The sequence below is a fragment of the Fundulus heteroclitus genome, chromosome 5, assembly GCF_011125445.2.
Source record: "Fundulus heteroclitus isolate FHET01 chromosome 5, MU-UCD_Fhet_4.1, whole genome shotgun sequence".
NCBI lineage: Eukaryota > Metazoa > Chordata > Actinopteri > Cyprinodontiformes > Fundulidae > Fundulus > Fundulus heteroclitus.
Window position 1 is genome coordinate 38,617,582 of NC_046365.1, and position 24,407 is coordinate 38,641,988.

At 41.4% G+C, this 24,407-nt stretch overlaps 1 protein-coding gene across 2 annotated transcripts in view; it reads left to right on the plus strand.

Moving 5' to 3' along the window:
* The window catches only part of inpp4b (inositol polyphosphate-4-phosphatase type II B), a gene marked incomplete in the record, with an annotated part of 112,008 nt that overhangs the window by 42,743 nt on the left and 44,858 nt on the right, over positions 1-24,407 (plus strand). For both annotated transcript variants that reach the window (XM_036137555.1, XM_036137554.1), the window contains 2 exon segments: positions 4,994-5,112; positions 19,493-19,609. In XM_036137555.1, the coding sequence (XP_035993448.1) occupies positions 4,994-5,112; positions 19,493-19,609 (236 nt within the window).

Genomic DNA, 24,407 nt, shown 5'->3' on the forward strand with positions numbered 1-24,407 from the left:
GGGCTTCCTCGGCTTCCCGTGACCTTCTTTTCACTGCAATTTGCCGCTGAATAGAGGCTTACATTCTGAGCAGAGCAAAAGATTATGATCTGATTTGCCCAGAGTAGGTCTTGCTTCAGAGATGTACGAGTCCTTCACATTTGCATAAAACAAATCCAGAGTTTTGTTTTCTTTAGTAAAGCAGGTGAGAAACTCTTGAAAGGTTGGAATTGCAGCAGAAACTAAGGCATGGTTAAAATTACTGGATGTTGCCACAATCGCTTTGGGATGTTGTCTGCAACAACTGAGCTGATGACATCACATGCAGCTGATGGTGGAACGTAGACCGTTGCTAAAGTAACACTGGTGAACTCTCTGGGTAAATAATACCCAGGGACAAAAACTCACTGCTAACACTTCAATATCCATGCTGCAGAGACAAAACTTCACATTGACTTTCTTCTGGGTAACACCAGCAGCGCCAATCCACCACTTTTGCTCTTCCTTAAATCTCTATCTGCTCATATGGTCTGAAATCCTGGCAGAGAGACCCTGGAGACGGGTTTATGATCCTGCACCCATGTTTCAGTGAAACACATAATACTGCATTCCAGATATTCTGACTGGGTCCTTGTTAAGGCTTGGAGTTCATCCAACCTGTTTCCCAAACATCTCACATTGCCCATGATAATATGATGGAAGAGATGGCTTAAATCTCCTCGTCTCCCTTCTTCTTGCTCTTGCTCTGCATCCATGGCGCCTCCTTTTCAGCTCATCTGAGATTTTAGGATGTAGTTGAAGTATTCTTTCAGCTTTTGAGATGTTAATCTGCTGCTTCCGGTTGTACAAAACCAACTAGTTGCTATGATTATGCATCATAACAAATGACCCAAAAATGAAAAACACCAACAAAACTCGTTCAGGCAGCACCGCATCCAACATGCGTTTAGAAAGCCGTCCAAAAAAAAACCTTGAGCCACAAAAAGGAGGAATTGAAGTTCTTTAACAGGAATAGCAAAATAAAAACAACCGAGCTATTCCAACATGCAGCCAGCTTGAGCAGCACAATTATGGATTTTTTTATGCACTTAGGTCAGTATATAGAATGCCCATTACCACAAACAAAAGAGATGTGCGATAAAACTGAATACCAGTTTCAGCTCTTAATATTAGCCGGATACGAACGCAGAAGTCACATCTTGTCCCTTTTGTGTATATAAATAAAGAACTTGTAACCATAGAAATCACAGCTTTTTTTTTCCCTTTCAAGGTTTCACGTTTCTTTTACTCTAAGATCACTGAAGTAATTTAACTCTGACTTTAACAAAGAGATTACAATGATGTTTAGCCGTGATGGAATCAGTAGGGGTCATTTTGTTAGACGGAGTTCTCAGGAATAATTATAACCAGGTTCATTTTGCAGTAATGACCTTCAGAATTAAAACCCAAACTTTGAAGCACGATAAGTGCGTTAACACCCTGTGCTGTCTTAATTTGCTGTTACTCTCTAACTTTTAGCTTCTGCTGAAATACAGCCTAGACACATGCCGGAGGAAAAGGAGGCATAGGACAGAGCCTTGTCTCCTACCAAGTCAGCCACAATGACTTTTTGGGATGCCACAGGCAGTAACAACAACATGTTTATACAGAGTCACTCGGCAAGTTTTTTTTTTGTAGGCATCACAAGCTGCTATTGCCATTCTAGTCAATAAATTGACCACTCTTATGATAAATGGTAAAATTCCCTTAAAGTCCTTGATTTTCTGCCATTTACCAGGGATGTTAGAATGGCTATGGTCAGGGTCGTTCCCCATGTCCGAGTTTCAAGCATTCGGCTACAAATTTGAGGTGAAGATAATACTTTTTTTTATTCCTTTATTCCTTCCTTCTTATTCATTCCATCCACTTCTTAAAATGCACCAGAACCACTGGTACCAAGATTGGTCCTCAGCATGATGCCATCTTGCTTTAGACTTGGTACGGTGTTCTTAGGCTTAAAAGCTTCTCGTTGAGTTGTTCACACTTATTGCTATTGTGGCTAAATGGCTATATTTTTGTACCAAGGTAAAACTCTTCTCCAGAAGGCATTTGGGCCATCCATGTAGGCAGGCGTAAATTCAAGTTGAGCATTGAGGTGTTGATTTTTGAGCAAGGGCTTTTTACTTTGATAGCCCCCACAGAAACATGGGGTTACAAACTAGCTTTACTGCAGACAGTGACCATGTAGTTTATAATTACCTGGGTATTTCTGAAAATTCTTGCCAATTTCTTTTTGTTTAAGGGTGGCGGTTTGGGTCAGATGGTTGAAATTTGCACACAACTGTACTGTGCAACTTTATGTTTCGCTATAAATAATAAGTACCAAAGGCAAATATTAACAACTTTTGTAATTGTAATTCAAATTGCCAAGTCGGGGCACCACCTGATTATCAGGAAATAACAGCCAAACAGTTCTCAGTCTCTGTCAGTTATTGTTTTATGAATGCCTGCTTAGTGAGGTGTGTTATAGAAAAATAGATGGACGGGGATATTAGTGTACTGGTGGAAGAAAGGAACGAAAGCTGAAACCAATAGCTAATAACATGATACAATGACATCACATTTAAGTTTAAATATGTATGTTTAAGGACTGTATGTTTGCTTGGTGAACTTTGGAATGATGTCAAATCAGCTTTAAACTAAATAAAGTGGGACTCAGTCCAAAATCAACTTTTTTTGCAGACAAACTGTATAAACTTAGCCTAAGGGTTAACGTTACTGTGCAATTTTTTAAATTCTTCTGTCAACTTGTTTAGTTTTGCACTATTTATCTTAAAACCGCCTTAGTTATGCCCTCTTAGGGTTGAACAGTTGAGCAGTAGCTGTTGCAGTTAAATTTTGCTATTGGTTCAAAAGGTACATATTTTCATCACCATAGCCCCCCATTCAGGTATACAGGTGTGTCAGTCAGACACATGACCCCACCCTGCAGCAAGTCAGACTCAGAGTTGGAATCATGAACATTAAGAGCATTGGTTGATAGTGTTTAGTGTTTGTCACTGCTTTGAACGTTAGCTCCTGTCAGGAATGATGATGCTAATATCACTTTACTACCCAGAAACTGCACCCACGCTTTACTCCACTGCTCCAGCAGCGCCAGCTTCAGCAGCGCCGGCTTCAGCAGCGCCGGCTTCGAGCATCGCTAAGTCTACGGTTGGATTGACACTGAGGTTTTTCAGTTCAGTGAATTAATTTTCATACTCAAGAAACCAGTTTGAGATGATTTGAGCTGTGTTGCTTTATCCTACTGGAGGTAGTCAACAGAAGATAGGCACACTGGGGTCAAAATTAAATGGGCATTGTCAGCAACAACACTAGGTAGGCTGTGATTGTTTAATAATGGCGATTTGGTAGTATGGGACAAAAAGTGCGTCATGAAAACATTCTACATGACATTGTACCACCACCTCCAGCCTGAACTGATGAAACAACACAGGATGGATCTGTGCTTTAATGTTATTACCATAAAATTCTGTTTGCAGCTGAAATCCAGACTCAACAAATCCGTCAAATATTTCTAATAGTTTTTTGCTCTCTTGAAGTGGCACCAGGTCCTCTGCTAAAGGCCACTGACTGGTTATCTTTCTCTGTTTGACGCTTCTTTGTCAGCTTGAAACATATTTGTAATTAAAAAAAAAAAACCTCAGTACATCAGCAGTTTCTGAGATACTCAACCCAACCCGTCTGGCGCCCAGAACCATGCAATGTTAAGTCGCGCAAAATCCCTTTCTCCCCAAATCAGACGCTCGGTTTAAAGTCCATCAAGTCAGCTTTGTGTTACAAACCAGTTGGGCAGGTATACCTAATAATGTGGCCGACAGTTTGAGTCTGTGTGAATTATCGACAATGAATTCAAAGTTATAAAATGCTTTGAAATGTTACTGTATAAAGGTTTTGCCCTGAATAAAGGACCATTTAAATGGCCAAAAATAATGACATTCATGAGAACGATGAGCTGTCATGAACTGGAGTAATACTCCATGGAAGCTAAAAGTACCGGCATAACGACATAACATTTAAGAGGGAATTTGCAAACTGTTTCAAAGAATTTCCTTGTATGACTGCTGATGAATTAGTGATGAATTAAGAAATTATCGTAAGTTGAAGCATATGGTTTCATTGGCAGTTTATGACACTAAAACTTTGTGAAACATAAACATGTTTTTTACTGTATTACACCAGTTTTCTAGGGTTTTTGAAGATTTACTGAAATATTTGACATAGATGCAGTATTAAAAAAGCTTTATCCACAAGTTACAGCTTATACATATATGAGGGGTGATATCTTTTTTTTCCTTTTTTTGTAAACCTGCAGCATCACTTTGTGTGACTTCTTCCTCTTTTCTGTACTGTTTGGAGCCCTCATGAACTCACATCCTCTGGCGGAGCAGCGGTGACGGCAGTAAAGTCTGAGGGTTTAGAGATTAGGGTGGAGTTTAGGCTCGGGCCTCCGCGTCTCTGGAATCTGAGCGACAAACTGCTTTTGATGTCAGAAATGAAAGCCCTAATAAAACTGATATCTCACTGCCAGGAGGAGCTCCGGTTGTCTGGCTGATTTTTAATCAAGTGCTGATGCAGCAATTGTCAGTTTCTGTGTCCACGTGTTTAACTTATTCCTCCAAACCATTATTGTGTGTTTGGGGTTTGAAATCTCAGCATCCAGACTGTTCCGCTCCTTCTTTACGCTGAAGCAGATCCTTAGTGCTTAGTCATTTGACGTTTAATCTGACAGAAGATTATTATAAACTGCTGTTGGCCTTCTTATTTATTGTGTTTATCTACAGTTATTCCATCATATTTTGTCATTTGTGACAACACGTTGTGTGATTTTTCTCTCTAATGTACGCACCATAAAGTGTTATCTTCTCATCTGTCACTCTCTTCTTCTCCCTCCTCTCATCCCCCCTTTTCTTTCTTAATCTCATCTCTATTCTACCTTTCGGCTCTCCCTTTCTCCCTCTCTTCCTCTGCGAAGCCTGTAATGATCTGCCGGCCTCGGGCAGAGACAGGAAGCCCAATGCTTTGGTCCAGGTGGCTGTCATAGATCCCCAGAGGCAGCAGCTCGTCTTCCATGCCTGCACAGAAATAGTGGAGGTAAGGCATGGACACACACAAACACACACAGGCTCGTTCACCCTGTCTTCGCTCTACCTGTCCATGGACTTTTCATGTTGGTTGTTTTGTCTCTCAGTTGCCAAATCTCTCATTCTTCCTATTTGACGCACTAATTTGGCAAAAGTACACGTGCCTCTCTAACTTTTTTATTTTATAATGTGACATAACAACAATTAAGTTATGTGTATTGTGTTGGGATAGACCAACACAAAGTAGCACATGTTTGCACAATGGAAAGAATCCAAAACAACATTTAAAGGTGTTTTTCTTTTTAAAGCATAGATGCTTGGATCTAAATCTTTCATTGTAGCACTGGCCTCATTTTAGTGTTGTTATCCTGCTAGAAGGTAAACCACAAGCCTCAAGCCTCGCTGCTTTCAACCACTTGTCTTTCAAGACTGGGCTCTATTTAGCACCATCCAGCTTCCTATCAACCATGATCCGCTTCCCTGTCCTTGCTGAAGAAAAGCAGCATGAGACTGCCAAAAATCCAAACCCATTTTATTTATAAATCGCATTTAAACAACAAAGGGCAGTACCGTACTAAAGCAGATCAAACCAACACACAAGTAATGATAATAATTGCATAGAACTAAAACGAATAAAAGCAGAATAGTACATATTGCAAAAGACTGTAGTAAAATAAAAGAGACACAACACCAAACAAACTTACACTGTGTGTAAAGTCACTGGACAAGACCATTATTACAAGCCAAGATAAATATTTTAAAATAATTTCTTTGGCATCAAGGAAGCCGTTGGAGAGATGGGAGCACGGGTGAGATGTATATATGTCTGAAAATTTTTTTTATATTTAGTTAATAAAACCACTTTATTTTCATTAAAGCTCAGAAAATTTATAGCCATCCATGCTTTGATGACATAAAGGCAGTTTAGGACAGGCTGGGGGGAGCATAGATGTTTGGCTTTGTAGGAAGATAAATCTAACAGTCATCTGCATAACAATGAGAAAACATGCTATGATTTCTTAAAATTAACCCCAAACGAAGAAAAAAAAAAAAACATAAAAAAGGGAAAGGGCCAACAATTTAACCTTGAGGGACTCCACAGACAAGAGCTGCTGAAATGGACATAAGGTTATCTATATTAACACAGAAATCATGTTTAATTGTGTGTATGGTACATTCAGGATGATTTTTGGGATGAGTTACAGTCCAAAATTTGTGGGTTTGATTAAGCCATGTGCTTATAGCCAAGTTGCCTACCAGTCCACGCACGTTTGTGTGATTGTATGACTGTGGCTTGAACATATAGTGCTGTACAAATTCAATCCATTTACAATTAAATGTACAATTAAATGTGCTGTATAAATTCAATCCATTTACATTTAAATGTACAACAAAATTAAATTAAATGTACAATTAGGTTTTTTTTCCACACATTGCTTTTTCATGTAAATTTAACCTCCATATTGCAAATAAAAAGTTTTAAACTCTACTCCTTACGGTTTTCTTACAAAAAGGGTATCTTCTTCATTGATAGCCTAATTTATGTAGTTCACATTTTATAGTTGTCACATTAACAGATTCCCATGCTTCTCCAGCATTATGGGCCTTTAGGCTGCTTGTCTGATTAACACTTTCCTTACCGGTCCTTCTCAGTCTGGATGGACAGCCTGGTCTGGGTGGGTTTGTTGTTGTGCCATACTCTTTCTAGCTTTAAATCGTGGATTGAAAAGTGCTTTGTGAGATCGTCAAAACTTGTGATATTGTTTTAGAATCTAAGCCTACCACCAACTTCTCCACGACTTTTTCCCTGATCTTTCAGCTGCTTTTGTTCAGCTGTCTTCTCTCCATGCTGTTTGTTCACTAATATCCAGAATCAGCTTTATTTACCATGCATGTGTACACATGCACGGAATTTGACTCTTAATTGTACAATGCTCACGATGAGCTTACTCATACAATATTAGAATAACACAATAATGCGGACAGGAGAAGGAGGAGGAGAAGGTGACAGAAGAGGAGGAATACAAATGCAACACAAATGCAAGCCTATCCTGAGTGATAGTGTCAACTTACGCAACAGTTGCCATTATTTAGTTGTTGGCTGCACTGCATTTTATTTACATGTATCAGAATGAAAGAATAAAATGCACACAGCACACATTTCATATGTTATTGTGTTACAGTTCTGAAAATCATGCATCATTTTCCTTCCGTTTCATTATCATTCACTGCTCTGTGTAGTTCTGTCACATAAAATCCTAATAAAATATGCTGAAGATTTTGAATGCAATGTGATGGGATGGTACCACCTCTTCAAAGCACCCTACATGTGCACAGCACATGCAGAGTAGACTGGGTTAGCGTTACATGGAGATTTCATGCTTTTTAACCTCTGTCAGTGCTTCAGTATTGTTGCAGCTAAGGCTAATGCCACATGTTTTTTTTTTTCAGGCAGCAGCAGCTGCCCCCCGTCCCACTGTGGAGAACAAACACACGCACACACACAGAAGTGCATGGGCACGTTCTTGTTCCTCCTTCCTCACATGAGGGCAAAGTTTCCAGACGCAGGAAAGGGAGACACTATATTCGTCCTAATTCAGTAAAGCTTAATTAGTATAACCATCTCCTTCAGAGCCTGATTTCAGCCGCTTTTGCTTTGCACCGAGGGAGCAGCGGCGTATGCGTTTTAGTTCATGCGTGTGTGGAAACACAGGATGTGGTGGGATACTGTATGCTGGCTCAGACAGCTCCGCAGACTCTGAATGCCACTGGAGTTCTCATTTCATGGCTGTAATGCTGTGGATCTGGAGCAGGATTTGAGAGTATGGACTGCCTTGGACTTCACAAAAACAGGGTATGTGATCACTCTGTGTGCATTTACGAGTCTGTTAAAAAGGAGAGCCGTGCTGCCTAATATATCCCCAGAAATGTGCTTTACATTGTGAAAGTCCTCCCTAAACCTTTTAACATAAATCGTATCAATAGCTGATGATAGTGTTCGATTTAATATTGCAACATAAAAATGTTCTTTCTTTTTCTGAAATCCTCTTTAAAAGAATTACAGAAAAATGCTCCAGAGGAAAGGGGGAAGATTTTATTTCTTTTATTTTTTGCAGTCTGAGTGTGTTTGTGTTTCTGGGTAGATCCTCTGTCGCTGTGCTGTCTGAAGACAGCCCCACTGCCACTTGTGTTCCTCCTGTTGTCACATTCCCAGGATGCCTACTCTCAGCAGCTGCTGTCGGCTTTGCCGGGTACTTGAGTGCCTGGCTGCTGGAAAAGCTTCAGTATTAGCCACAGTCGTGTGATTGGCATATTATTGGGAATCCACTGTATCTGATTTATTAAGATTTAATTTAGAAGATAAATAATGGAATATGCCTGCTGCTACATAGGTTTCGCTCATCTCATGAATGCCGAGATGGAGTTTAAAATGATATAAACTGAACTTTTTTTTGTCAGCTTTAGTTTGAAGCTAGCAGCTATTTTAATGAAATCGAAATCTCCCTATCTTCTTTTTCTTTGGTTTGTGTGAAAAATGCAATCCACATTAAATCCTAAAATAGTGGCATTGTATGTGATCATTATCTACTGTAATGATCAAAGCGCTTTGAACCGAAAATGCTAAATAACCTTGCCATACCTTGTAATATCTCCTTTTAATCTTATTTATATCTAACTGGGTGCATGTAACTTTTGACACAATGCCCCAATTTTAATGATACTTTGGGAAAAAATTCCAACAAAAAATGTTGAATAGAGTAATTCACTTCATTCACTCTTGCAGCTTTAGTTCTTCATTTTATTTTCATATCACAATGTCAACTCCCTAGAACCCTAACTGTATTTACAGTCCAAAAAATTTTCTCCAACTTTTTTGCAATCAAGCAACAATTACAAATTTCTTATTAGTTATAGATCTAAGTGGACAAAACAAAACTGCAACAAAGTAGTGATTATTTTGGACAAATACTAATAATAACTCCTTTCTGAGTAATGACATCAACGCTCCAAAATAAAAGTCGCTATATATCACTAGTCGCTCTTTTGAGAGAGTTGTTACAGGGTTTTGAAAACGGACTCTATAGGGTAGTTCATTGTTATTGTTTTGAGGCGGGTTTTTCGCGCATGCGCGCCGGACTGGTAGGCAAAAGGCGAACACAATGGCGGACGCAAACAGAGAAACTGACGAGTTCTCCGCGTATTTTTCTTCTTTAGATATCGTACTACAAGATCGTTTTAAGAGTAAGTTGATGGTATCAGATTGCCAGATCCACACAGCAAAAGCTTTAAGGGACGGAGCGAGTCTGTGAAATGCTGGCCAAGCGCTCCGTACCATGACATGTACAGCTGCCTTATAAACACGGCAGGCCAGTACAGACAGAGAGCACGAAAGCATGAAACCACTGGACGGCTACAATTATTTTAAATCGGGAAAAAGGCTCCAGCAAACGCACGCGACGCCATGAGGGATTAATCGGTCAGAAAATGGATGGATGGATGTTGTTCACACATGTTTGTGCAACAGCACAAAGCGGCGTCGGACACAGGCCGCGTCTCAGCAGAGGCCCGGTAGGTTAAAAAAAAAAAATTTTTCACTACGGATTATTTAGGTGTTTTTGTCTTGTTAAAATGGGTGGCGGTGTCGGCGACATTGCAGCGTAAACACAGAAATACTAGCGCCCGTGAACCGGGGCGTAATAGCAGCAGCAGCGGCTGTAGCCCCTGCTGCTAGCTGCTGCTAGCCGCCCCGGCCCGTGTAGCCGGCGGCGCCGGCCCGTGTAGCCGGGCCGGGGCGCCGGTCCGTGTAGCCGGCGCCCCGGCCCGTGTAGCCGGGCCGGGGCGCCGGTCCGTGTAGCCGGCGGCGCCGGCCCGTGTAGCCGGGCCGGGGCGCCGGCCCGTGTAGCCGGCGGCGCCGGCCCGTGTAGTGTTTACGCAGCAGCCGTTGGCTGCTGCCGCAGCCCGTGAACTGGCAGAGCAGCCGCTGCCTGCTCCGCCGCTGCTGCTTGGCTGCTGCTGCTACCGCTTCTCCGGCCCGTGTAGCGATCTGTGTACCCTCCGCCGCTATTTAAGTAGAACAATGACTAGAGCAGAATTAAGTTGTATTTACCGGAGATGAAGTGTAGACTGCAAATTCTCTCGTAGTACGATGCCCCCCCAGTCCATTGGGAGTGTCTGCCTGCGCTCTTTTCATTGAAAATATCCATTTCTTTCTTCGTCCTTCCTCCTTTGGAAAACGACAGAAACGTACATCCAACGATTTGGAATGCCTCTCTGTGCAACCGGGAGCACAACAAGTCGTAGGCATTGCTTAGATTCCATAAATAAACGAAGTAAAAGTACGCTCTAAATCACCCGTTTTGTCATGTAGTAGACGAGAACAGTACTGTTTTCTGCCTACCAGCGGGACCCGGATGTAGCGCTGACGTCACGCGGGACGTCACACGTGAACTACCCTATATAGTGACAGAGTCGCTAATTGAGCAGGTATTCTGCTGTTGGCCCCTCCACCTTGTAAAGCGCTCACAGTGAGCCGGGTCCTCCTGCAGCACTCCCTCCCTCAGATCAGAGCAGAAGATCTTTGGGTTTCCGTGTCTAAATTACAAATGAATGGCAAAAGGCATCATCATCTTTACTGTTATGGCATGTGTCTTTTGTCTCTGTTTGGTCCATTAAGACCGTTACACTGGATCTTATGCTTTAATAGCCCTTTTTTGGTTGTGTTGGACCTTTAAACACTGTTATTAGATGTGTTTCCGCCTCAAGAAGCCATATGTAAGTCGGTTGGTTTTTAACAGGCCAAAGCAGAGGAATTAGGTCATTATAATGTGGTGTTTATCATTTTTTTCTTTTTTCCACACTAAGCCCTCTTTCTTAGCACAACACAAACTTGTATGTCAGTATGGAGGTTGCACATTATTTCACTGTGACTAACATGTAAAGGATTAATGTCAGCTTGAGGAAAAGTCCTTGAATGTTTCTTGCACGTGAAAAGGGTTTGTATTTCATGTGCCTTCGATCTGACCCAAGGGATGAGAAATTGGGAAAGAAATGGCAGCGTTTTTTTTTTTTTCTTCTGCCAAACCCTAATGTGTCTCCACTGGAAAATCCAACTCTACAATGTGGGCAATGGGTCCAGGAGTGCTGGAACCTGACGGGGATTTGACGTCAAGCAAAGCCGGCGAATGAAACGTCCTTTGATGTAACGGTGGTGAAGTACAGATCCATGCGCTGAGAGCAGGTCCAACAAGTCTCGTCTGTCTGTTTGTATATACAACTACGAGTGGTCAAGCGAAGCAGGGGGAAAAAACCCCCCCCCCCCCACTGAAGGCAGACTCAGTCTTATTTCTTCCTCACCCTAATCACACACAAGCACACACACCCTGTTAATGGCCCTAAATTGGTCGTCCCTCGGCGGCGCGCTGCCCGAACAGACAAAAAGACCAGAGAGAGGCAGCTGTCTCCCACAGCATATGCTCGCCACTTGTATGACAGACTGCTTTACTCCTCGGCGTAAATGGAGACAGGCTTACCACTTTAGCTCATCTCAGCCCATCAGCAGCACTAAGAAGATTCAGTCACCGCTGAGGCTGCCAAGCATGCTGGTAAGTCTGAATGAGGCCTATTCAGAGTGCCAGTGAGGGCAGTGAACAGGGTTATGTGTATGTGTGTGTGTGTGTTTGTACCTGCACTTCCTTTAGTATAATGGCCCGGTCTGTCTTTCTTCCAGCGTGTAGTACTGATAATATCCTGATTCCAGTTAAAAGTGGTGCATTGGTTTCACTGTCTCCGTACCCGCTGTGCTGAATCCGGCTCTGTGATGTTGGAGCACATAAACCACAAGGATTCATGGCTGGGCGGGAAAATGGCATCACGACAACTATTACCACGTCTAGAGAGGCTGAAATCAGAGTTTCCCCTCTCTAGCAGTTCATGGGGGAATTATCAGTTTTCCCCACAAATGTGTATACTCAGTTAAACATCTGAATTTTTGTCTTAGAATAAAATACGCTGCTGCCGCTGCTGGGAGCAAGTTTTCTCCTCTCAATGCTGGTAAATGATGATTGTTATTTTTGGCTTTGCGGTTAATGAGCAAGGAAACTCAACATCAGTTGTTTGAGGTAATTAATGGGTCAGGCGATGACACCCAAGTGGTACAGTCCTGATCAAACTCTTGAGCAAGTGGAAAAGAAATTAGGGTGATGGATTTCATGGTGGCAGATAATAACCAGGTTATAAGTAGAGCTACAAATTGCCCAAAAATATTGTCTATTGTTTCTTCCTGTACTGACGATCATTTGGGGAAATAGTCTTAAACTCTTGATCAGCCGATAAACTGCATGTTTCTCCACCCAACAGTGCTTCCTCTGTTCAGTCTGGCTCTTACAGATATCTTTTTTCATCAAATTAGACCAGGTGAACTCCCAGTGATTGTGACAGGATGAGTCACAAACAACTAGTTATCGCTGTAGCGTGCTTAGGTAATACAGCATCTGCTCAAACTTTTGCATTCCAGATGTTTAAATGTGCTGAAGTCGTTACTGCTCTGACTTGCTGTTAAGCTGACTGTTCTCGACTTCACACTATGATTGCGTTGTCTGCTAAGACCTGTTTATGAGATACTGAATACTCATAAAGTTCCTCGCAATGTCTTCAAAACCAATAAACTTTTTCACGTTTTGTTACATTAAAACCTGAAACTACAATGCATTTTACTGGGATTTATGTGTTATAGAACAAAACTAAGTTAGGCATAATTATGAAATGATAAGGGAATGATAATAAAATGTTTCACAAAATGTAGTGTGCATTAAGACATAAAAAAAACTTTACATGTTTCTTCTGTTTTAATCAAACTTGACTATATCAGGTCATTAAAATACACTTTGGACTGACAAGATAAAAGTGAAACTTTTTGTGCGTCCTGGTACATCTGGCGTAAAACTGACCGTATTTCTAAAAAAGGACTGGATATCATCAGGCAGACATAGAAGTGGATGTATAATTGTCTGGGGTTGCTTTGCTACTTCAAGGCCTGGACAACTTGTAATTTAAGAAACCATCTATTTACAACTCTCAAACAGAAAATCATGAAGGAATATGTCCGACCATCAGTTTGTGACATTAAATTGAAGCACACGTTGGGAATGTTTCAGGGCAACGATATAAAGCCACACCGCCAAGTCTAGTTCCAGATGGCTGAAGGGTCTAGTTAAAGAATGGACTTAAAGGTAGAGTCGGCAATTTTTCCGGAAGTTTCCCCAAGTCCCTTTATGAATAACTGCGCATGCGCAAGACTGTCTTACCTTGCTCTCCTGCTCTTCAGGGAGATTGCATGACAAAAATCCCCCAAATCCACTCTGGTCTTATTTCTTCCTACAAAGGCCTTCCTCTTCTTCTCATAAACATGAACGCGATTCACTGCTTGTGACTCTCAGCCATATTCAAAGTGTACAGTGAGCGCAGCGGAGCTACAATGAATGGCTAACCGCTAAACTAATCGCTAACCTTGCCGCTAAGCTAACCGAATACATAAACACCAGAAGTGTGTATGTGCAGTCAGCAAGCAGAAACCAGGAAGGAAAGAGCACCGTTGCTGGCTCGTCTGTATGACTGACATGTTGGACAACTAATAGATGAAGCGATTCCCCCAGAACTCGGGGGACAGAGGGGGATGAAAGCAGGAACAAAACTCTAACAAATCCATGTCCTTCGGACCGAACGGCAGAGATTGGTCATAGTTTTTACAGGCCTGCAGCTCCCACAGAGGGATTTTTTTAACCTCCCTTTTGTGAATACATAATATACTAACTACTTCAGGATGGAAGGACGATTTTACTCAGTATAACAAAAAGTGTTTCTGAACAGGATTACCAACTACAGCTTTAGATGTCATTGAGATCTTGTGGCACGCATTGAAACGGGCCATTCATGCACAAAAATCCTCCAATTCTGGCTGAAATAAAAGGTCATCTTATATTATAATTTATTTGATGACATTTTTAAGGTTGACAAAACACAAAAATCTGCAAGGCAGCAAATGTTTGACTAGACTGCTGTCCATATATTTTTGAATGGTAGTATTTTCCACAAAGTAGTATTTTCCAGTGCAAGAGATGGCCTAGTGAGGAGTTAGGTTGCCCTAAAGTAAAAGCCCAGACTTCTGTCTCACTTCCTTTCCTTTAAATGCGTTCATCTTCTTCATGATCTAGCTGTAAGTGTGAATGAATGTACTCCCTAAATGCAATCTTGTCTTTACTTAGCATATTTCAACTGTCTTGAACAAACTCAAACCAATGAAGTTGCTTAAACTATCATTTAACTCAGATGGGTTAAATGATAATAAATAAGATGATTAAATTATGGTTAAATCATTTCCTAAGATGTGACATAATCTTTCAAGATATCAAATCAAACTAAGTTGAAACCAGATAATTTCATTACAAGATTTTGCCTTTTTTTTTTTTTGCTTAATCAGGGGTTTTTATACAATTGTTTAGCTCATGAATACAAAGACTGGGATGAAATAGTGATGATTATTTTTTTTTCGACTGGGTGTGACCTTACATCCAAGCAAGTTTGTGTAGGTCTTATTACTGCCCAAAGTCTGTCCCCATTTGGTCCCAAAGGGCTACATGCTGGAGACGCCCATCAGAGCGGAGCAAAGGAAGAGGACGCCCCCAGTGTAAACAGAAAATGTTTTGAACTTGTATAAACACACAACACCAAATGAACACTCAGCTCTCAAGGCCTTCAAGGAAAACCTGAATGCAAAATAGGTTATTTTAGTCAAAAATATATTGCTGACTGAACTTTAAAAGAATTCGTAGTTGCCAGGAGTTTGTTTTGTTGAGCATTTCACCTTTTGTCAGCTTAATTTCAAAGAAACTGTGAAAGAAAAACAGACAAACCTTTTTTGAGTTATAACTTTTCAGATGCTCTTCCTGGCCTGGTCTCATGGTACACCAGAACAGACATAAAATGAAAACAATTTCATCAATACTTTTCTCCTATGACAACCAGTAAACCTTACAGAAAAGTGTATTTCGTTGAAATGTTGCTGTTTGTGTCCGCAATGTTTTCCTCTTAACCATCTTTAATTTTATACTTAATCCCAATCCAGTTTGGTATAAACAGTGTGATGCCCCAATAGACACTAGTTAGAAATAATTGTGAAGGGGAAAACAATGTATGATTTGTTTGAAATTATTTATATTGCTTGAGTTTTAATATTTTCAACATGTGAAAAGTGCTCAGGGTTTGAATATGTGCTTAAAAATACTTAATACCTATTTTTAAAGCAAACTTCCCTGCGTAAACCTTGCTTTTGACTGTGTACAAATGTTTGTTTTTGGCTTTTTAGGCAAATTCATTGCTTTCTGGCTGATGAAGACACAGGTGGACAGCTTTAAACATGGCTATTCTCATTATTAACATTTATCCAAAATGCTCAAACTTTAATTTTGAGAAAATTAACACAATTACTTGTCTCAAGGTGAGCTGCAAACTATACCATCAGCTGGTCTAGGCATTGTCTAACTTAATGATGGATGCCTGAGATTTTAGAGTGAAATAGCAGAAATGGTGAGTCCAGAGCAGACTTTAACCTTAACTGCAGTAACTCACCGGTAGTCTTCAGTTCTTTTTTCTCCCGTCTACACCCGTTTCTACACAACTTTACAGCTAAAATTTGCCGAAGACAAGAGAACATGTGATACTCCACAGAAAGTATATGTGTGTTATGAAACTGATTCTGCACATTTTACAATTTGGTGTCCAAAATGGATACATTCATTTAGAAGAATAAAACCAAAACGATAATCTTTTCAACTGACAAGAACTCCAACAAGGAGCTCATTCAAAATTTCTTTCTAAAAAATTAACACTGTAGACCAATACTGCATAAAAATTCTGATCTTATTAGAAGATCAAATGAACACGGTATTTAGTGAAGTAAAAATGTTTTCTACTTGACTTTTTGCAAACGTAAATACCACAACATAGTGCAGACATTTAGGCTATTTTGAAATTTGTTAAAACAAGTTTTAAAGCCAAATATTTAATTTAAATAGGCCCGTTTTGGTCAATGTAATGTAGAATTTAGCTGTCATAACATGTTTAGTTCGTCATTTACGCCAGCGTAAACTTTTACATCATCTTACAAGAACTGTAGATGCAAAGTACCTATTGTGAATAAATTGGACACTTTAAATGATGTACTGGATTATTCCTGCTGACTAATGAGTACGAAGTCTGTCCATCCATTATCCGTCTATCCAGGCAATGCCTTCCTCCTATTGGATGTTTGGTCCCAGAAGTAACAGGCAGAGGAAGAAATCCAGACATCCCTCTACCAACAATGCTCTCCAGCTGATCAAGGCATTCCTGGACCAGACAGGATCCTTTAGCAAGTTCTGGATCTGCCCAGGTGTCTCCTCTAAGTAAACTGGCCTAGGAATCCCCCAAAGGAGGCAAACTGCCAAGGTGGTGCCCTAAGGAGGACCAATGGCTCTACTATCTCAGTGAACCCAGCCTCCCTACAGAGGAGGTTCACTCCAGCCGAAGGATCTTGTTCATTCAGTCATGATCCATATCGCTTCTGCGTTGTCCCTTTTTTATATAAATGAAGCTAAAGCAAGTCACATTATATCATTCGTCTGCACTGTTCTCTATAATAAACAACGCTCCTCCATGTTTATTTCAGTCGTGCAGTTTGCACTGCTAATTAATCATTAATCTGTTTCTGCTGTGGCTTAAAGAAGGGTTTGACATTTAAAGTAAATACCAGCAAAACTCCATTTAGCTGAGTATCTTTTCACTGAAGTGAAGCCATTTTCTTCAAAACTGACACAAAATGATACCATTTAACTACAACGATTATAGTTAAAAGAGGAGGCTCTGTGTGGTGATTAATGTGAGTTTCTATGGGTTAGGCTCCTTTGTCTAATTTAATGCCTTTACCAACCTGGCAATGAGCCATCTTAGCTCACCAGCCAACTGTTGCAGCTCTCCTGCGGTCCCAGCAGGGTGACAGCAGTTATGCTCCAGGTACACCCACATAGGTGAGCCTCTTTTCTTGTGCTCATGGGAGACAACAGGGAAACGTTAAAGGAACGGCAATGGAGTGGGGGTTTGTTGTGGGGGTTTTGAGAGCAGCTTTTGACTTTGGCTTTTTAAAGTACCTTGCTATGGCAATAATAACCCTTGAATTTGTTCTATTTGTTGTTACAACAACAATGTATTTTATTGATACTTTAAATGATAGATCAACACACGGTATCCATAATAGTCAAGTGGGAGAAAAATTCGGAAATGTTTTCTTTTTCTTTTAATTGACCCCTAGATGAAATACAGAGAGGCTAATTACCTTCCAAATTCAATCAATTATTCAAAAGGGTCGTGCTGGGTGTAAATCTAGTTGTTATGTCAAGCTTCATGTTGGTTAAAAACACTATTGGACAAAGTCAAAGAGGCCATCATAAAGACCAAGGAACGCAGCAGATGGCTCAGGGGTAGAGTAACGTAAGTGGTCAAGATTACGTAACAGAACAGTGTGTTGTGCTTTGAAGACCTTACAAAACTTTGGCCATGATCTGAACATGTCAGGTATGTGGTTCTGTGGTTCTGTGATATTGTTCTTGCCTTTGTCCAGCAGGGTGTGACAGGTGGACACCAGCTGCAGGTGTTTTCCATCCATGCCAGTTAGTTGGAGCATTTTAGGTGGCTGGAGACGGATCAAAGGTGTCAGAACATTAGCTCACTGTAAATAAAAATATTATTCTGAAGTCACTTTGGCCTCACGCCACTCAGACATGTGAGCATGGGCCCACTGATGGCAAGGCCAAATGCTGCGTAGATACTGTGGGGGATGATTATTGTCTAGGATAGACTGTCTTTGTTTTGTCTCATGCCAAGGCCACTGTGTAGTATTAGGAGGAGCTGAAAAAGTGAGACAGGGCAGAGACAGGGCAGACGTAGACTGCAGCGGGACCGAGGGGTGCGATTACTTTCCATCTATGTGACCTCTGCTCTTTTTCTCAATAAAAGTGCTGGAACTTCATCACCGCCGTCTCTTCATTTAGTAACACAGGGAATTCAGTTATTATTATTTAAGAATTCCATCCACAATCACCCAGAGCGGTACCTGACCAGATCCTTGCTCCTTGTTTCTCCATAGTTCCTTGTTCTTCCTGGCTAACTAACTTTCCTTGTTCCTCTCTCTGGCACATCCATATTTGCATTTGGCTCCACCGAACTCCTTCTAAAGATCATCCACTCCCGTGCGTTCCGGGTCCCAAGAGCCTTTCCAGTCGGCCAATCCCCAGATCCACTCACACATCTTCCACCATCCAAACCTTGCAATAAACCTTTTAACCGTACGCTGTTGTCTCCGTGTTTCTTGCTTCTGGGTTGTTCATGGCAAGTGTAAACATGACAAAACATCAATTAACACAACGTCAAGCTTACTTAGACAACCTAAACTGATAGGAAAGTATTTAAGGTAAATATAGAAATGGAAAGAGAATGGCAGAGCTACAGAAGCTGGCCGGAAGAACATTCACCAGCTAAGCCTTTCATGGGAAGTCTGGAGGGGCTGCAAAGATCCACATCTCACATGGGAGAACTTGTTGACAGGGCAACCATTACTTATGCACTGCAAATATACCTTATTTATGGATGAGTTTCAAAAAGAAAGCAATTGTTGTAGGAAAGTCCTGTTTGCAGTGCACCTTAAGCCATGTAAGACACAGCAAAATGTGTATAAGAAGGTGCTCTGCTGAGATGAGACCAAATATTTTCTTTTGGGCTTAGATTGAAAACTATGTTTGGAGGCAAACCGACGCTGCTGACCACACTGAGTGTATCATCCGTCACAGTGAAACATGGTGGTTGCAGCATCACGCTTTCAGGATGCTTTTCATAAGAAAATACTGGACAGCTGGAAGAGAACCTGCTGGAGGACTCGAGGCTGGGGCAAAGGTTCATCTTTAAGCAAAATGTGAGGGATTACATCAAAGCATAGATGTTTGTTAGAATGACCCATTCAAAATCTAAAGTCTAATTTGAAATCTATGGGAAGTCTTGAAAGCAGATGTTTTGTCCAATCTGACTGAGCTCTAGCTTATTTTACAAAGAAGGATGTGTATAAATGTCAGTGTTTAGATGTGCTTAAATGGACGTGTGTAAATGTAATCGCAGCAAAATGTGCTTTTACATAATATTGACTCCTGATTTTACACCACCTTGTGTTGTTCTACCATGCAAAAGTCTCCCAAAAAGCACGCTGACGATCACTTCTACTGGTACTTTTGTGGGGTTCTTTATGAACATGTGTGTCGCTAAACAGTCGGGCAGCCAAACACACGTTGTCTCAACCTTTTTCTCCCCAACAGGCAAACAAAGACCCGCTGTTTCTGACGGGAGTGACCTTCCCTTCAGAGTATCCTGACAGCCAAGACGCGCTGGTCAAACTGACTGTGTATGATGCAAAACACAAGAGCCAAGAATCAGTGAGTAAACACTTGTTGTTCTCTGCATGTGTGCATACTGTGCTTGGCCGTTAAACATCAAGAGAGCGGTGTGATGATGAAATGCATTCAAAGCTAGCCGCGGAGCTGTCTTAATTTAGGTTTGGCGCTCCTTTAAACTTTAAAGGAGATACAGAAGCTTTAAGATGCAAGTGTCTGAGGAGAAGCTTTGAAAGACTTTCAGAAAGCCTCAAGCAATATAGGCACTTGCCATTTTAAAGGTTACAAAAAAAGTCTTGCTGCTTGGTAATAAAAAAATTCAAGAAATGATTCAAGACTTTTGCACTGAACCAGACTTCAAATCTCCGTATTTTTAAATCTATCCCAGAGATTCAAAAGATTGTGTTGTGAACTGATCGGCGTCGTGGTGATCATTCCTCCCAGACACTAACCTCTGCCTCTGGCTTTGATAGAGAAGGTTATTCAGCCTGCAGTGAGCATCAGAGCATGGCAGCCCCTCCGTTGGGAAAACTGGCTGTCACACACGGGGGAACTGAAAGGAGTCTGGAACACAGCATCCAGAATAGGCCCGGCCATTTAGACGTTTAAAACAGAATTTATAACAAGCTCTTTACTGGGGCTGTGGGTTTCATCTTAATTGAGCGAAAAGTTCAAACCAAGATCCCAACGTCTTAATTTGGCTGAGCTTACGATGAAACATTCATGAGCTTTATGACAATTAAAGGAGTTTATTATGGCAGCGCTTAGTGTCTGTAAGACAAAACGCTGGTAGAATGCCAGGAGGAGCACACACAGCGGCATTGTGATTTCTTTTAATATATATATGTATTCAGTACAAGTCAGGCTGTACAGTGGAGCCTGTACAGCTTGACTTGACCTCCTTGCTGAGGTCCTGGGTTCAAATCCCTGCCTGGCGTCTTTCTGCAGCGTGTTTGTGTGTTCTCTCTGTGCATGTCTGGGTTCTCTCCGGGTGCTCAGTCCAAAAACACGACTGTAGGGTTAATTGGTTTCTCCAAATTTCAGTTGGGCATGAAGGCATCGCTGTTTATCCTGTGCGGCTCATACATATACGTTGCCCTGTGATAGACTGCCGACCTGATACAACCTTTGTGCTCTGTGGGTCTATGAGCAGGAACCATGTTCAGTTCATACACTGCCTCACCAAATGTCCATACCTCAAACAAACGTATGTACATTTTTTTTGTTGCATTGGCCACAACAGATTAGTGCAAAAACCTTTCAAATACAAAGATTCATAATAAGCTGGAATGCATTTGTCAAGCAGCAAATAGAAGGAAGGCCCAGAGGTTTCCACAGCTGCATAATGGATTAATGCTGTGAAGATGGCCATGCAGTGCCAATGCTCTTAAATTGTATCTAATGTCTTTATTTTATGATTGTATTATGTTTCAGAAATGTTTTTGACTTGCGTAACTCTCCTGATATGTGCTGCAGACATTCTGCACAGGTTGCAAAGGATTTCTTGATCTCAATGGGGTTTTCACCTGGTTAAATAAAGGAAAAGGAAAATGAAATCATGAGACTTACCCCCACAGTAATTCATAATACCACCCGTGCTTATATGAAGACACGGAGAAAATGATGAGATGAACATTAATATTGCTGTCAGCACACATGCAGTGTATGAGCCACAACAACAGAAAGAGCTGGCCCGACCTGCAACCTGGGCAAGACTCTTTTCTAAACAATGTTTTTCAACATAAAACTTGTGAAACCAAGCAGTTAATGTATATACAGTAAGACAGGACAGTGCAAAGTAATTCCAATAGTAATATTTACTGTTTACTGTGGTTACTTGACCTGTAAATGGCTCCATGAGCTCAGCAGATAGAAAATACCATTAAAACAACAAAACTTGAGTACAAACAAGACGTCTCACCTTAATATAAACTGTAAATGTCCGTCCATCCATCCATCCATCCATCCATCCTCTTCCCCTTATCCGGGGTCGGGTCGCGGGGGTAGCAGCTTCAGTAGGGAGGTCCAGACGTCCCTCTCCCCGGCCACTTGGTCCAGCTCCTCAGGAGGAATCCCAAGGCGTTCCCAGCAGAGAGACATAGTCCCTCCAGCGTGTCCTGGGTCTTCCCCTGGGTCTCCTCCCGGTGGGACGTGTCCGGAACACCTCTCCAGGGAGGCGTCCAGGAGGCATCCTGACCAGATGCCCGAGCCACCTCAACTGGCTCCTCTCGACGTGGAGGAGCAGCGGCTCTACTCTGAGTCCTCCCCGGATGACTGAGCTCCTCACCCTATCTCTAAGGGAGAGCCCAGACACACTACGGAGAAAACTCATTTCAGCCGCTTGTATCCGGGATCTCGTTCTTTCGGTCACGACCCAAAGCTCGTGACCATAGATGAGGGTAGGAACGTAGATCGACCGGTAAATCGAGAGCTTCGCCTTTTGGCTCAGCTCTCTCTTCACCACAACGGATCGGTACAGCGCCCGCTTCACAGCAGACGCTGCACCAATCCGCCTGTCGATCTCCCGCTCCATCCTCCCCTCATTCGTGAACAAGACCCCAAGATACTTGAACTCCTCCACTGGGGGCAGCACATTCTCCCCAACCCGGAGAAGGCACTCTACCCTTTTCCGGTTCAAGACCATGGTCTCGGATTTGGAGGCACTGATTTTCATCCCGGCCGCTTCGCACTCGGCTGCGAACCGCTCCAGTGAGAGCTGTAGATCACGCCCTGATGAAGCCAATAGGACCACGTCATCCGCGAATAGCAGAGACGCAATCCTAAGGCCACCAAAACGGATCCCCTCAACACCTTGGCTCAACACTGTAAATGTAAACTGTAAATGTGTCTGTCTAAATTTTTATTTAAATAAGTTTGTTCTTTATTCAGTGAAGTTACTTACAGTGGACAGAGTAGTCAGATAATTTACTCAATTAAGAGTAGCAATACTGCTTCATAATATTTACTCAAGTAAAAGTAAGATGTTCAGCGCAGTAAAACTACTCCTAGATGTAGATTTTGTTCAAAAGGTTAGTCAAGTAAATGTAACTGGTTACTACCCACATCTGCTGGTGACTTTATGGTTTGGGACTGTTTATAATCTCATGTGATCATTTACAGTTACTGACACATGTTACTTTAAACAAACACTATGGGTTCCCTGGACTAAAAGTCTGATACGAATGGTCTGAGAAAGATTCTTTTCCTTAGTCGTCTATTAGTTGCTTAACAAAACATGAATGAAGTTATTGTAAAGAATGTCTGTGAACATAAACATTTGATGTGCATCTCTGAGTTGAAACCACAATCGGCACAGAAAGCAGACGGGTCCTCAGTCTGACAGCAGATGTGACAGCTACTGCTTGGATCGTGTACACTCACACAATTACATAAAATACATTCAGGCTGGTGGCTGTATGGTCACAAAAGTGGAAGAGATAAGAATACTAATGCAAGACAGTGTTCAATTCAACAATAGAGCATCAGAGGACTGATTTATAGGGTGACAGAGGGAACACACTCAGGTAGGAACATTAGCAAGTAATGTTTGGCCTGTTTTAAAGTTTGAAATATAAAGAGTCCAGAAGTTTTGCTATTTTAAAATTAAGAAACTCGTTAAATTAAGATGTAAGGCTGCAACCAACAGAGCAATGTCTAGTTTTTGTTTTTTTTTCACCTCTAGAATGAGACACCGCATCTGGAAAAAAAAGAATAATGCTCTATTATTACCCAGAAGGAATACTAGTAAGACCTTTGTTACAAACCCTTGCAATCTCCTCGTTAACCCGTCTCGCAGATTATTCTCAGCATAATTCAGGCTTTAGAAAGGTCAGTCGGCAGCTTCAGCTAAACAACTGTCCCGTTGGCATGGTTACACAACACAGATTAAAAAAACACCAGTATGTCAGTCCAACATGGAAAAATCTTCCAAAAGTTTCTGTTTATGATAGAATTAAAGTTACACATTAAATGCAGTGACGTTCTATATGTCAGAATATCTGACAAATGACAAGGCATGATGTGATATGATATGATATGATATGACATATATGACTTTGAAATGAAATAATATATTAGATGATATGAAAAAGATAAAACATGATGTATTGTAAGGCATATATCAGCTATTTGACATGATAGCTATAATTTTATACAATACGATATTTGTCATTTTACATCATGATGTATAATCATGTGACATGATACAATATTATATCACACTGTATCACAATATTTGACTTGAAATATATATATACCCACTGCACAGTGGTGCAGTGGGTAGCGCTGTTGCCTTGCAGCAAGAAGGTCCTGGGTTCGAGTACACCCCTGGGTCTTTCTGCATGGAGTTTGCATGTTCTCCCTGTGCATGCGTGGGTTCTCTCCGGGTACTCCGGCTTCCTCCCACAGTCCAAAAACATGACTGTTAGGTTAATTGGCTTCTCCAAATTGTCCTTAGGTGTGTGTGTGTGAATGGTTGTTTGTCCTGTTTGTCTCTCTGTGTTGCCCTGCGACAGACTGGCGACCTGTCCAGGGTGTACCCCGCCTCTCGCCCAGTGAACGCTGGAGATAGGCACCAGCACCCCCCGCGACCCCATGAGGGAGAAGCGGTTTGGAAAATGGATGGATGGATGGATGATATGTATATAATGCAATATAGAATTATGGTATATAACATATGATCTGTCACATGATTCATTATTATCATGACATGATGTGACTTTTTGAGCTATTTTTGGCAGTTCCATGAGCAAATTTCTCTCCAGAGCCTGCTTCACCTTGCATAAGAGTGAACATTAACTATATTGTTGTCTTTTCTTTGTCCTTCACTGTTTTTGTGAAC